This window comes from Bactrocera dorsalis, chromosome 2 (genome assembly GCF_023373825.1).
Source record: "Bactrocera dorsalis isolate Fly_Bdor chromosome 2, ASM2337382v1, whole genome shotgun sequence".
Lineage (NCBI taxonomy): Eukaryota > Metazoa > Arthropoda > Insecta > Diptera > Tephritidae > Bactrocera > Bactrocera dorsalis.
The window spans coordinates 105,697,484-105,713,561 of NC_064304.1; the positions used below are offsets into that span (position 1 = coordinate 105,697,484).

The following is a 16,078-nucleotide window of genomic DNA, read 5'->3' on the forward strand; positions in this document are numbered from 1 at the left end:
CTCTCGCTCTTCCTCCTCTCTTTGCAATTTCTTTCCGCTGCCATGCACCTAACTGTGCACTGTTGCATGCCATGTGACCACATTTATCTCAAACACACACCCATCAACATACACTAGCCAGCATTGCAACAACTGATACGCCAACAACAGCAATCACAAGGCATTTTACCACACGACGTCTCGGCGGTGTCGGCATTTCACAGTTATCTACTCTCACCGCTGGCAGTTGTGCAGAATGAGACACGCATACCCTGCACCGCTTGGGAATACGACGCCAATGACAATTTGGGCAACACATGGACTTCACAGTGGGATTTGGTGTGCGACAAGGAGTACATTAAGAATGTGGCGGAGATGTTCTTTCTGCTGGGTGTGGCAACAGGTGGCATACTGTCGGGCTATTTGTCGGATAAATTCGGCCGCAAGAAGATGCTCTTCGTATCTGCTGTGCTGCAGACGATATTCGGTAAGTGTGTGCCAACAAAAGACAACAAATATTTATATTAAAATGCCTTAGCAAGAATAACGTCGACAAATTGCATTAAACTGGAATTCAAAGACTGGCAATAAAAGCTTAATTTATGGATCCAAAAGTTTGTCATGGAAACTCTTTTTATTTGTGAATGCTATTGTTCTTCTTAGGTAACCTTCTTAGCAAGCAGTGTCTCATTTCTAAATACAATAAGAAACATAAAAAAATGTCAACTTCCAGCTTTGGCTTGCAGGAAAAAGGTCTATTTAAAGCTTAGTAGCCGTTTGGAGCTTTCTTTAAATTTCCTAGATTTATCTACACTTATACAACACGCAATATACAATAATATACGAGAAGCGGTGGTAATTTCAATAATTCAGACCTGTCGAGGTAGCGGATTCTTGGAACTGGAGTCCACTCTTTTTCTGCCATAAAGGATCAAGTTGGCCTAAAGTCTAAAAGAACCTTGAAAGTGTAATCGTTGACACAAGGTTCGTGTTTAGTCTTGTACCTCTTCTCTCTTTTATCATTTTTCAAGGATAGTTTTCGGACTTTTTTCTGAGAAAGTGAAGCATGATTGAAACTAGGCGAACCGATAGATTTTAATATAAGAGAAGATGTTTCAAATTTTTTAAGGGGTTTTCAGTCATATTTACTTAGTCCAATTTGAGAGAGAACGTTTTTACACCAAAATACCAAAGTTGGACTTGGTCTCTGCTGCTATTTGTGCACCTTTATTCATGCATACATATGGACAACAACAAATATGCACACGTATGCATTGCTGCAGCCACTTGAAGTCATTGGTTCGATACTTGCTAACGCCTTTTGTTGATGGTGTCTAAGCACCGGCAGCAACTGTTGCCAATTCGATCAACACAATCAGAAGTGGCTGCGGTATGCAGTATGTACATACATATGTGTTTCTAATGCACAAATACATACACAAACACCTGCTTCAGTTAATGGCTTATTTGATTGGCAGCCTTGTTAGAGTGGCGGCATTGATTGTCAAGTTCAGAGTCAATTCCTGCCAGTTGTAGCCACAATCAGTAGCTATTGTTGAGGTGTGTACCATTGTAGTTGTTGTTTTTACAAACACTTATTCATTGTTGCATTGCATTTGTTGTTTTAGCTGTTAGGCTGACACTGGTCAGTGGTAAATTTCAAAGTCAACTGCAAGTGTACAATGCTGAAATTTAATTGCAAGCACAAGATAATAACCACAATCGAGAATAATTGAGATGGAGGGAAGGATTAAGATTGCTCTTTCATTTCAAAACGAGAAGCTTTTGTATACTCATATTGTTTGGAAGTGGTGTGGAACATTAGTGTTTACTTTGAATTTTTTCATTAATGTTTATTTTAAGCAATGAAAAAGCAAACGAAACTTACCATCTATAAGTTAAATTCCTTCCGAACGCATAACTTGAAGAATGTATGCAATATTTCATTTTCTATAAGCCGCTTCCATCTCAAAAGCCTAGATATATATAAAAGATACTTTTATTTACACCAACGATTTGATTTCAGTTTACTTAAATATGTCGTTTCCAAGAAATATGTTATACATATATGAGATTTGCCTCTCTGAATGTCTCCATTGTTCTCAAGGGGAGTTACAGTGCTATGTTGTATAGCAGTCTAATAGATTACCCAGCGTTTATAGGTGAGATTTCAAAAGTATAAATGATAAAATCTCTCCTACTAATTTTACAGCACTGTTCTCCCTCTTCCAATAATAGTTCTGATCCCACAAGAAAGAATGGGCCTTCCCATTCTAAAACCACTCTGTCTCTCTCTCTCACTGGTTTTATTTTACCTTAGAAATGAGTATAACAGTGTGATAATATCTCCTAATTATCAAAAAGAAACGCCTTAATAGTCAATATGTGGACGAAAATCCTTTAATCAAAATTGACACCTGATAGAAAATTTCATATTATATAACAAGTAAGGCAGAGAAAAGTCCGGGTATAACCGAACATTTCAGACTCTTGAAACTTGCAAGGACTGAAGGCAGGGAAGTACCTGCAGGTACATGAGGCCTATTAGTTATATGGGGTCTAGTTTCCATCCGATTTTAATCATTCGATTTCGCAGATGGACGTAATCGCACCTTGACACGCCCACAAATCGCTATTAACCGAAAACATATAACGTGCCATACTCGTAACTAAGCACTAAAGTATGATATAAAGCTGTAATTTGGTACAAAGAATCGCAGTGGTAAGGGGCACCTGTGGGTAAATTTTTTTGAAAAGAGCGGGCCCGCCCTCTAACAAGTTTAGCAAGCTGGTATTAGAGAGATTTATGGGATCCGGTGTGAAAATTGGATGATGGGCGTGGCACCACCCTTTTTTGGTGAAATGCCATATCTCAGTACCCGACCAACCAATTTCGACAAAAATTAATACGTGGAATTCTTCCTACATTCTTATATCATATTGTGAAAATGGACGAAATCGGACATTAACCACGCCTACTTTCCATATAGCAAAATTTTATTCCACTTGATTCGTTCAGTTTCCAATACATAAATCAAAAAGCAATTAATATGACGGGATAAAGCTTTGCACGAATAATGTATTTGGTGTGTGCCGCTTTATGGCTAAAAATTTTTTGACTCCAATAAAAACTGTTTAAGCCCCTAGGTACCGGATATTTAGTCCCCAGTACCTATAGTTGATTTTTAATCGAAAATGTCGATCAATGTGCGATATATATAACTGAATTTAAGGGATAATCCTTCTCTTATAATGGAATGTCTGTATGTCAAAATGGGTTGAATTGGATCAATACTTCCCTTAGCCTCCTCCATATACTTAATATTTAGAAAGATTTTCGGAATTCGGGATGACTTCGTACCTCATATCTCGGCCAATATTTGAGTTATTGCAATGAAAATGAGAGAGCGTCTTTTGCTCATAACAGTGTATCTTTGTGCCTAAAATGGATAAAATTCATTGAAAACTTGACCTAGCTCATATACAAGTAATATCAGGATTTTCGAACATCCAGCGGACTTAATACTATTTTTTTACACCTTAAGGTATTTCTCTGGCTTTGATTATTGAAGGTTGCACCAGAGCTCAACCCTTCCTTACTATTTTATACTTGTTTTTTTTTTGGACTTTTTTAAAAAGTATATTTTAAAGCAATTATAATCTTTGGTATAACAATTTATAACACAATTTTCACTGCTTTCTCACAGGTTTAGTGCTGTACTTCCCAAAATCTTTGGAAATGTTTTTGCTGCTTCGCGCCCTACTAGGTTTAGTCTCCGTGTCCGTCACATATGCGGGCCTCATTTTGGCCATTGAATATGTGGATGGCAAATGGCGTACCATAGCCGGCATGTACAATTTATTTCCACTGCCAATATCGTACATGTTGATCGCCGGCATCGCCTATCTGACGCAGGACTATCAGCGGCTACAACTCTGCATCGGCCTACCGGGAATATTTCTTTGCTTTCTATGGTGAGTATCAACTCAACGGTATTTAGAATTGTGCGTGAATACCAAATGTTGTTAAATATATATTTGAGTTCTTCCCATTATATCTAAATTTTCAAAATACATATAAAATAATTTTTATAGTAAAAATTAATATTCTTCATTAAGTAATCAAATTTAAAGAAAACTTAATGAGAACAGACAGTTTGATTTTGTCTGAAATAATTAAACACACGAGAAGTTCTAACTTTTTAGTCAAAAAGTACCATATTAAAGCATTTGTATATGTATGTATGGATGTAGCTCAAGTGATTTTTCTCACGTAGACGTGCGATTTTTGATACTTGTTGTTTATGCTCCATGTGTGGGCGTCGATCGAATGAATAAATATTTTTTTAGTTTCTTATCGTAAAATGAACATGCGCAGGCTATGAAAACAGACTGCGATTAAAACAATAACAAAAGAAAATAAATAGTCGGAAATATTCATCTGCCATCTCTGCAAATTGAAAGTGAAATTATTTACACCAATTCATTAGAAAATTGATTGAAGTTTTGATTTCTTTTTCTCCGATTTTGAATTGGTCGATCGAATTTTGTATGCGCGATGTCATTAAAATTTCTATTATAACATACTATTTTGTATATCAATAAAAATTACTAATAAATTAAAAAAAAAAATAATTCATAAAAAATGTTAAGTTATTGAAATAAATTGCCAATTGAACTATGAGAAGAATGTAGATATACAAGATTCCGATAGCTGTCGCCAAAGTATAATTAAATTGAGGGCTCGAACTTAACTCAAATTTGAGTTTTTTATAGATAGTTGATTGCACCTGATAAACATGTTTCCGCTAGATGGCGCTAAAGTTGATATTTTTCCAAACTAATCAGTTCAAACAAGCGAAGTTAAGTTCTGATTTCGCCTATTTCCGAAATATTATATATTCTAGAAAGACAAATTTCTTGATAGTAGCTATAATATATTTGCATTATCTTTACCAGTAGATAAGCTACACTGAGGGTTCGACAAATATCCCGAAAACATCAAAATTTCTTAACATAATTCTTTTAAAATTAATCGTGATAACTTATTCTTTTGCATAATCATTGCAGGTTCGTCGTGCCCGAATCTCCGCGTTGGCTTTTGGTCAAAGGTCGCATAGCCGATGTGAAGAGTATAGTCGAGCGTGCCGCTAAATTCAATGGCCGACAATTACCACCTGACTACGAGTCCATGCTGAAACCACCACCGCAGGAAGACTCATCACAAAATTGCATCAGCCTCTTCAATTCGGGCTATCTGCGCTGTGTGACAATTTGCTTTCTCTGCATTTGGTTTACCATGAATCTGGTTTACTATGGACTCATACTGAATATGAGTTCGTTTGGCGGAAATGTTTACTTGAATTCGGTGAGTTGACAAAAGGAATGCAAATACAGGTTTTAGACAAGTTTAAATGAGAAAATTAAAATAATAAAATGGTAGAAATAGTCAAATGAAATCAATTTTTCTTAATTCTGCTTTACCAGAACATTTTTGCTAATGAAAAAGCGAAGCTAAATTTTAATGTTTTCCGGAAATTTGGGTGAAATCAACAGGTAGAGAGAACTTCCACAAAATATAAAAAAAACGTTAGCTGCCGGCTTTTGCTTCTTGCCAAATTTCGTGAAGTTAACTCCCCAAAGGAAACATTTTTCCAGAAAAGCACTTAATGGCGATCGTTCAGTTTGTATGACAACTATATCCTATAGCTGTCCGATATTGGCGGTTCCGACAAATGAGCAGATTCTTGAGCAGAAAAGGACGTGCACAAAATTTCAGAGCGAAAATATATAATATTAAACTATTGTAGAAGAAAAATTGTCCAGCGACGACACGTCGTATACGTAACATATGTTACAAGTATTCCATCAATCCTTTGTTCGTTTTATTTCTTGCTCAAAGCAACGACCAAATTAAATGTAAATGAAATAAGATAAAATTAACAAAATTAATGAAATTACACTTCAAGCTAGACATGTTAGAACATAAACGCAGATTTTCCTAGGCATTCGCATTAAAGTAAAGCAACGCAAACATCCATTCATATATGAATAACCTCTGCTAATAACTTATGTAAATGCATATAACTAATTCATTTCACTCATTTCATTTGCTCCTATCAAAGATGAGTTTGTGTTGACGTGTGAAAAGCTCATTTCCTCGGGTTGACGGCACATGAACTAACTGACTGAAATATTGTGAAGAAGATGCATTCGTAGACCTATTAAAAATCTAATTTACAAGCATATGTCGTTTATGTGCTTTAAGCTTTTTCTTATGTTAACTGTCAAGCTAACAGTAGTAGTTGTACTTTTTTGTAAGTTTTAATTGAACTGAAGGAAAATGAAAAAAACAGCAAGGCGAGTAATTCGTAACACATTTTGAGTGAGCTAATCTGGATATGAACGCGAAAAAGGTCTTAAAAGTAAAATATTCGCATTTTTTTAAATAAATATTTAGTTATGGGTAATATATAGTAAATGAGAAACAATTTTGTTAGATTTTTGGTAGAAATTCTAGTAGTTTTTACATCTAGTTTCAGGTTTGCATAAGCTAATCTAGAATTCGATGAACAAAATTACTAAACCTGTTTTCCAAAATCTTTAGCCCGCGAGGCCCCACACTAACACAAAAGTACCATTTTTTCTATAAAAGTCTAGCCTCAAAAATTTTATTTTTAATAATTGGAATTTGTCACATCTTCTTCATGTATTATCACCTCAGTTATGAGACTCCTTACTGGTTCAATGATATATAAGTATGAAGGAATTCCTTAAGAAATTGAATGAGTAATTTTTTTTTGGTTTGACCTTTCAATGAAGTCATATATAGTATGTTTATGTACATATGGGCTGACGACGTCGTCGACCAACTTAGACCAAATGAGTATTTTCTCATACGAATTTTAGTTCCATATTAAATGCAGTTAAGACATATAGTCAATTTAAAAATTGCTCCGTCTAGAGGATAACTAAAACTCTTTTAAACCAATAAATTTATAAGTGAAAATTTCAACTACAGATTGATACCAATTTTGAAAATTCGTAAAAAAAATAGCAATAATACATGAGTGTCTATAGAAAAATCCATTGTCCAGCTTTTGCAAGACTGAGACTGAAACATCACGATAGTCTTTCTTTCCGCGAACCAGAAGACATAGCCGAAACTAACATCAGTCGTCTCCACAAGTTAGTGATATGCTCAAAGTGCCTTTTTGTTTGTAAGGCCCTTATGACCCACTGTATAAAAGTTTTAGATACCACAACGGACCGAAGTTGTAAGCAGTCCAAGTGAGATTCTTTACTGGGATCGACTTCTTAACCTAACCAAATATTGCTTCCTCATGCAATCATGGTTGAAGAAACAAAAAAAATGGTATTTTAGTTTATAACGATACCTAGACAGTTGACTATTTGTTTTGGTTCTAACTCCTATGAATAAATCTAAGTTTCGTTTTCAATTACGATGCTCAAACTCAAGTCTCTGTATGGAAGACCTTTTTTGACACGATTTTCTTCTTCTAAATTGGCACAAACAGCGCTAACGCGGTTATAGCCGAGTTTACAACTGCGCTTCAGCCGTTCTACTTCGCTGTTTGGCATTCCAACTGAAGCCTTCCTGGTCCTTCTCCACCTGGTCTTTCGAATGGAGTGATCTTCCTCTCCATATGCTTCCCTCGGCGGGTACTGCGTCGAATATTCGTTGCATTGACTACGGTCTTCGCCATCACCACTGCGCAAAGGACCATAAGTCTTCCGCAAAACCTTTCTCTCGAAAACTTGTAGCGTCGACCCATCAGCTGTTGTCATCGTCCATGCCTCTACACAATATAGCAGGAAGGGGAAACATGCTCAAGCAGGCTTACATATCCATGCTGCACTGTACTTTGTATCAACAGTGCGATGTGATCGAAATTAACAGATCATTAAGCTTTCAACCATGCGCTTCAATGGTTGTCTACAAGAACATTGCTTGCTGGCGCTGTGCCAACTTTCTTTTAGTAAGATAGAGCCGTATCTAATAGTATCACAGTATTGACAAGGCATAAATAGCCAAGTAAATACCATAAATATATAATATATAAATTTAAATGCCTAACTAAAACATAACTGAGTCACGGACTGGCAACATAATGTTGTTTTTATTTTTTTGTTAATTTTTTTATTTTTTTTAATTAATGGCTAAAATGAGAACGCCAGACGCTCGTAAACGCTAATTAGGCATATTAAAGGGAAAAAAGTATGGCGAACATATTTGCTTTAGTCCATAAGTTTATTCCATAATATTCTGGTATAAACGTCAACAAAAATAAGACCGATAATTATCGATAAAATAAGTTGTTAAGAAATAAGAAAAACAGATCCACATCATATGCTCAATCATAGCACTTTTCTCGTTCTCTTTTCATTACAAAAAATATCAACAACAACAATGCGACACACAACCACAGGCTTTAGCTGGCCTAGTCGAAATCCCCGCCATCGCCATCGCCATGTACATCATCACAAAGGTTGGCAAAAAGTGGCTCTTCTGCGCCACATTCTTCTGCACGAGCATCGCCTGCTGTTGCGCGGCTATTACCGAAGGCAATGATGACCAGCTCTGGCTGAAGATTACATTCCTCATGATTGGTGAGTTGTTGCTGTGATTTTGCTTGTCCCAGCAAGTGCCCATAAATATGCTTGTATGCGGTTCTTTTGTATGTGCGTGTATGTGCGCACAAGTATATGTTATAAGTCAATCGGAATTTAATTGAATCGCATAAATGCCATTCACAAGCGCACACGCACACATGCACTCATACATGAGTACTTAGCGCAAATTTATGCTCCATTGCCTTACAAGCTCCCACATATGTATGTATGTATGCATGCTCCAGCTGACTATCTTTATTTTCGCAGGCAAGTTCACCATCAGCGCCGGCAACACCATTATGCCGGTCTACACCGCCGAGCTCTATCCGACCGCCATTCGTAATGTGGGCGTGGGCGCTTGCAATGTCGCCGCCGGTGCCGCACTGATACTCACGCCATACTTGTCGTTGTTGGTAAGTTTGTGTGGCGGGTAGCGCCGCTCAATTTAAAATATGTTTAAGTCTGTGCAAATGTTTTGTGATTAATGCGCGTATACGTATCTGACCAAAATCGCCGGCCACACTTCGCTGCACAAAAATGTTGGCGCATATTTTTTAAATCAACAATTAATCTTGAGTATTTATGGCTGACACATACATATATACATATTTTATTTATGTATTTTTTGTTTCGTGTATTTCAATTAAATTTGATTTTTGTTGCTTTTATTGTTTTTGCTTTCAGAATAAAATAGAGATTCATTTCATGATGACACTGCTGACAGCTTTTGCATTCTTTGGCGGATTTGTGGTGCTGTTCCTGCCTGAAACTATAGCTGCTCAAACGAAAAAGGAACCACGAGAGGAGAAGTGAGTGATTTCAATTTTAAATTTCAACGGACTTTTTTAAATACTTGTTAAACATTTATTTATATAGCTCTTATTCTGGGACTAACTCAAAAACAATTTATGCTTTCTTGATTTGTAGTGAAATATTAACGTATTTTGCATCTCAAATAATGCACCTCACCTATTTTCTATCCCTTGTGACTTCTAAATTAAAATCAAAGCATTTCAGTTAGCTCTTCCTTCTACAGAATATTACATTAACCGTCTACCAAGTATGAGTTTTGTGTTAAGGTTGTCTAAGGTTTTGGATCTTAATAATGAATAAAATGTAATAAGATTTAAAAGAGAAGCGAGTACATGTGGGGCCCACGCTGATCATTTGGAGATTTCTGTCAGAGATAAATGCCCAAATACCCGCGCTAACCTGATGGAAGCATTACTAAATGATATAAATCGATGGACCGTATCGTGTGGACTAACCGTAAATTTTAGCAAAATAGAGCAAGTATTTTTCACTAGGAAAAACAGAACTTCAGGCATTATAACGTCTTTACTAAATGGAACCAGGCTAACAATAGTTCCGTAAACAGCTGGTAGCGTAGGAATGGTAGTGAAGGTATCCTCCGTATTAGTAGTCTGTAATAAGAGCATTCTAAGATTAGTTATATAGTTCCCCTTTCTACACAATAATACGGATTTTCGTAATCCAGTAAAACTAAGCTTAAGTTCGGTCCGCAATATTGCCTTCGCTTCCAAAGAAAAATGAGTAAAAGGGGCGAGGTAGAGAGGGACGCAGGGATAAGCATCTATACGGATGGGTCCAAACTAGATAATTAGAAAAATCAGATACAAAAATAACCTTCCATCTCCAGATAATTGCGAATATCACAGCAACTAAAGGAAACTTTCTTGTTCTGACGAGGAGTGTGCTCACAACAAGGAATATATCATATATACTGTTAACCAAGCGACTTTGAAATCAAATTTAAAATTTAGCTGAGTCTTGTTGGAATCAATCCCTGGCTATGTATATATTGTAGAAGCTGTCAGAAGGTGAAAGAAGAGGAGACAATAAAATGTCTATTAAGCGAAATGAAAGCTTTGAATAGGAAAAGAATCGGTCGAGAGTTGTTTATCGACATTTTGGAGGTTGCACAGATACAATTTTTTGTACTACGAATTTTATCAAAAGCACTGAGTGGTTCAGAGAGGAGATAATAGAGTAATCTTTTAAAAAAAAAGGTATTGAAAAAAGCGCCTCTACTTGGATCACCAGTAATTTTATTTGAGAGGATTAATTATTTCAAAGTACATACATATTTTAACAAAGAACCAGTTGAAGTGGCTTAAGTTAACTAACAACGACGTTAAGCATGGTCGGCCGAAGCTTACGGCAACGCTTTAGCTTGCTAAAAGAGAATATAAAGGAATAGCTACTCACACAATGGAACTTTATAAAGAAAATTAATAGTGAAGAGCTTAGAACTAGGCTTTAGATAATTTGAAATGTTCCACGAATTTTTACTTATATGTTTTCCTTTTCATTTGTAAATAATACATGAAAGCTATAATCTATAATAATCTTCCATTACACCGTTTCATACAAATATCGATGATTATTTCTCCTTTCAGATGTTAGAATTGTAAAAATTTAGCTAAGATACCTTCCAGCAACTGGTGCCACAAAGGCCACAAGCCAAAAAGAGAGGAAAAGAAACAATTATTGTCAAAATACGACGAATTTAGTAGGCAAAAGATATTAGGTAAACTCGCCGCTGACGATTTTCAAATGCCAATTAGCTGTAAAAGGCGACGCAAAACCGAAGAAATCATAAAGAAAAATCACAAAGAAAGCACACAATTATTTAAACGCAAATGTAAAGCATTAACTGTATTTTGGCTGGACCAAAATGTATGAAAACAAACACACTAACTAATAGACAGACAGTTGATTGAAGACTTCCAATTCAAGCTAAACCTAAGTGCAGCAAGTATTTGCTTAAGCATGCTTACATACATATTAAAAAATAACGGTAAATAATTGCAAGCATATCATGTAACGGTAATGAAATTGTTGAAAAGTTGTAATTTAAAAAATCGTATGTCAAAGCTCAGAGAATTAATGAAAGCTTACAACAATTCGATACAAAAGCTTAAGTAAAGCGAAAGTTCCAAATGTTAAAATCGCTAAAATTACTGTTATGCATGTAAGTTACCAAACAAACACTTTTATTATAAAAAGAAATAGAAATAAATAAAAAATATTAAAATAAATAGATTAATGCACCCAAGTTCCATAAAAAACTACTAAATACAGGCAGGACCTTTTGTTGCAAATTCACAAAGTTTAAGAAAATTGTTTTTAATACAAAATATTAAGGAAAAAAATAATAAAATAAAAAACTAAACTCACATATTTTTAATTAAACACAAAAAATAATAATAAAACAACAAAGTAGTATAAAAATTAATACGGTATTAAAGTATTTCTACTTTATATAAATGTGTGCTTAACTATGTATAAATATCATCACCTAAAATGCAAAATGACGTAACATCACTTTTCATAAAATTACTGACGAAATAAACCAATCATATTGAAATAAAATTGGAGTTTTGGTTATAAAATGGTTATTTATGTATTACTTAATAAATCTGACAGCAATTTTTTTTTTTGATAATATGTATGTTGTTTTGCATTTTAGGTGACGATATGTAGTATTAAATTTCATAATTAAGTCAGACGTAATTAAGTAATATTTTTATGCCGTTAAGAAAGAAAATAATTTATGCCACAAGGTACTGAAAATGAAAAATTATTTGTATAACTTTAAATTTAAGTAAAATTTATAATTTTAATAGGCACTAAAATAATATTATTAAGTGGAAAAATTATTTAAGTGTAACATTATCAAAAAAAATTTGGTTGGAATATTTTTTTATTTTTATATATGTATTAAGGTGAGTCAAAAAAAATTTCGCTTTTTTGTTTTCTTTTTGTGGCGAAAGGGGTGGAAAATGCGTTCCGCATCATCACTGCTGTCGTCACAGTAACAGTATGTGTTATTTATTATAAAATTCAAAAGAACAAATAAACCACTACCGGTAATATCTTTTAAACAGTTAGGTTTACGAATGAATTGAAAGAGACCATTTTATATAGCACTCAATTTCACACAAAATTTATGAAACAAGATTATTCGCAAGTAGTAGGAAGCGAGATTTAAATTTTTCAATCAAATAAAATATAAATTTAATTTTGACCACATTTATTTGGACAAATTATTTTTATACAATTTTAATATAATAAAAAATATGTATTGTTGTAGTAAAATTATTATTATTATTTTTATTAATTTTAATTAAATATGGGTTATTTACCATTATTTTATTTTATTCAGTAGTTTTGACTAAGTGGTTCTCATTTCTTCCTCTAATTTTTATAAAAAAACATAATTAAATTTTGATTGCAAAGAAATTGTTCTTAAATTATTCATTTCACTTACAAAAATTAATCATTCAATTATATGTGTCTATTTAACATATTTTTAATATTTTTTTTTATTTTTATTTACATATTTTTGTATTTCCTATTTTTTTGAATTTAATTTATATTTTTGTCTCCCAAATTATTAATAGTTTACTTTCCGCAAATCAAGGAATATCAATAAATTTATATTTTATTTAACCACAATTACAGGAAGTACTATTGGTGCAATACTTTCCAACTTTGGACAGTCAATTAATTAAAGTAGGAAATTTTAGTGCCAAAAAAATAAAAGAAAAATTAAAATGATGGTCAATTAAAAAAGTTATGTGCATAAAATAACGTTTTTTGGAATAAAAGAGAGTAAAAATATATAAAATTAAAATATTTTTTCTTTTTCAGCAATATTTTTGAATTTCATATAGTTTTAGGATTTTTTAAACAAAAACAAAACAAAAAATAATATTTTTTTATTCATAAAACATAATTTTAATTATTTGTCTATTAGTTTTTAAGCAAAATCTACTATTTTACTTCCTAAAATGATATGAAATCAAATAATATTGTTGATATATCAAAATTGAAAGAAATTGTTATAACAAATGGCACGATTAAATATAAAAGTCAAACAAATAAAGTAAAAAGTATTCAATATGCAGTCCTTGAAACTAAAACAACACACAGCGAAAATATTTAAGCGCAATGGCGTGGCATTTAGTAATAAATTTCTCCAAAAAGAGTATTCACAGTGTTTCAACATTTTCCTTTTTATGGTTGTTAAATATAAAAATTATTATTAAAAATTATATAATTAAAAATATTTAATTTTATTTAATGCCGCTTAGATTGCTATAAAAAAATTTATTTTTACTTAGCGGCAGATTTTTTTTGAGAAAAAATAAAAACATCCAAAAAAAATTATTTAAATTTATTGTCAAAATTTTTAATAGGTTTTTATTTAATTAATTTTTGAACTTTATTTCTGTCATATATTTTATAAAGTTCTAAGAAAATAGAGAGAAATAATAAAATTTCAACGAGCACGTGAATACCACCTTTTCAATTTCCACTTAAAATATGGAATTTTACTATAAATAGTTATTTATTATAGTACTATATATATGTGTGTGTACCTAAATGTTTGTATGTATTTCTATATGCTACTTCCACACTAACTGAAAATTTCCTAAAGAAAAAGTATATAAAAAATTGTTATAAATAAAAATAAATAAATAATTATAATAAAAAAATATTAAAAATAAAAAAAACTATATGTTCATTTATAATTACAACAATGACAACAATGTATTTATGTATTTTGTAGATAAGTAGTTTTAATACAAACATACATATATTATCACTCAGTGATGAAGCATATCACACAGTCAATTGGCCACAAAGTATCTTGTAATAAACATAATGAGCATATTCAAATTAAATTATAATTAATTATTTTTTTTATATATAATTTGAAATATATGTAAAAAAAACTAAATATTAAATAGTATATTTATATTAATATAAATTATCATTTTCTTATATTTATTTTATACATATTTTCAAAAATAAAATTTCTTAAGATATGTGCTGTATTTTTATTTAAAGGTATTTTATATAAAAAGTTGTTTCTTTCGTTTGTTTTGTGAAAAAATTAAAATACCAAATTTTAACTTACTGAATTGTACATAACTTTTAACATTTTTATTGAAAATAATTTATTTTAGCTCTGCTTTTATATAAACCTTTCATCTTGTTGCCAAATAATTAATAATTTAGGCACGTAGTGGTCGCGAAGTACTTATGTTTTATATTCATTATATAAATTTTATGAAAAATTACAAACAAAAATTCGTAGTTAGCAAACGAAACAGCAAAATGTTTATAAATATGGCAACTCATTAGAAAATATCATTGTGAAAATGTTTTTAATTCTGACTCCACAAATAAGCATGCATTCATATATTTACATATATGTACGTATGTATTAACAGTTACATATGTAAATATACATACTTTTAACCAACTTAATTATTAGTAATGCAATTATTATTTTTATGTACTTATTAAAGTAACGGTTAAGTTTGTGATTGTGTAACGATTTCATATATTTTTTATACATATTTCTTAAAACATACATTAGAGCTGTAGCAACAGCGTCAATTATATGTAAAATGCATAAAAAAGAGTAATAACTTGTGTCAAATTAGTAAATAGCAATTATTAAGTACATATGTATGCATGTGTATAATATTAGTGAAGTAATTATGTGAGTAAAATAAAAAATCCAGTTATTTATTTCTCTGTTGTATATTTATCATGATAAGGCCAAAAGTAATATGAAATAAAACAAATAAAGTAAAATAAATTATTAAGTGAAATGTTGAAACAAATTTATTAGACGTGATTTTATTTCTGAAGATGCCGTTAATTGAGGTGAGATGCCAAACAAGTATAAGTCTACTGTCGTGTGAATACATGTCTATCAATCCTATTAATTTTCCAAACATAGCCAGGAGGTTTCGGGATTGGAGAACAAAAATAAATATTAATCATGAAAAATCGCTTTTTTTGTTTATCTAAAAACTCACCGAGGCTGTTGGTAATTTTTCGTGGGGGGCCGGCCCAACAACCTTTAGGAGGAATGGTTTTCCTTCTCACTTTAGCTCGCTTTCAAGTGGATGTTCTTTGGCTACCCAGAGGATACTTGGTCAAAATCCAGAAGTGCTTGAGCCATATGTACCAGAATCGTTTCTAGCCACTCCCAAGTGAATGGCAATCAGAGAACCTTCCTCACTTGCGTAAACTACACATGACTCCATCCTCAGCTGCTGTCGTACGCCGATGATATTGATATCGTTGGCCTTAACAACTGTGCCGTTAAGTTATGCTTTCTACAGAATGGATAAAGAAGCGATGCAAATGGGTTACGTTCATTAAGTTAAAATGCTCACACTTCTGTAAGTAAAGAGAATAGTTTACGAGCAACAGACTCCAATGGCATCGAACTCAAATTGCATTAATGTGAGTAAATATTTGAGTGACTGCATTTGAGCGCTAAGATGACTGAGCGCTGAAGCGCTGAGCAAAGCTTTGATTTAAGAGCTTTTAAGCGACGCTTTTTAATAAAAAGTAAATATATTGATACACTTAATTTATATACATACATAGATAGGGATGTATGCATTACATA

General features: G+C 32.5%; 1 protein-coding gene across 1 annotated transcript in view; it reads left to right on the forward strand.

Annotated features, from left to right (window-relative positions):
- The window catches only part of LOC105227076 (organic cation transporter protein), a 56,758-nt gene extending 41,476 nt beyond the window's left edge, over positions 1–15,282 (forward strand). The window contains exons 4-11 of the mRNA XM_011206252.4: positions 118–466; positions 3,687–3,954; positions 5,050–5,347; positions 8,430–8,610; positions 8,881–9,026; positions 9,298–9,422; positions 11,034–12,200; positions 12,264–15,282. Coding sequence (XP_011204554.2) covers positions 118–466; positions 3,687–3,954; positions 5,050–5,347; positions 8,430–8,610; positions 8,881–9,026; positions 9,298–9,422; positions 11,034–11,040 — 1,374 coding nt within the window. The 3' untranslated portion in view covers positions 11,041–12,200; positions 12,264–15,282. The remainder of the gene's footprint in view (positions 1–117; positions 467–3,686; positions 3,955–5,049; positions 5,348–8,429; positions 8,611–8,880; positions 9,027–9,297; positions 9,423–11,033; positions 12,201–12,263) is intronic.
- Positions 15,283–16,078: the final 796 nt, after the last annotated feature.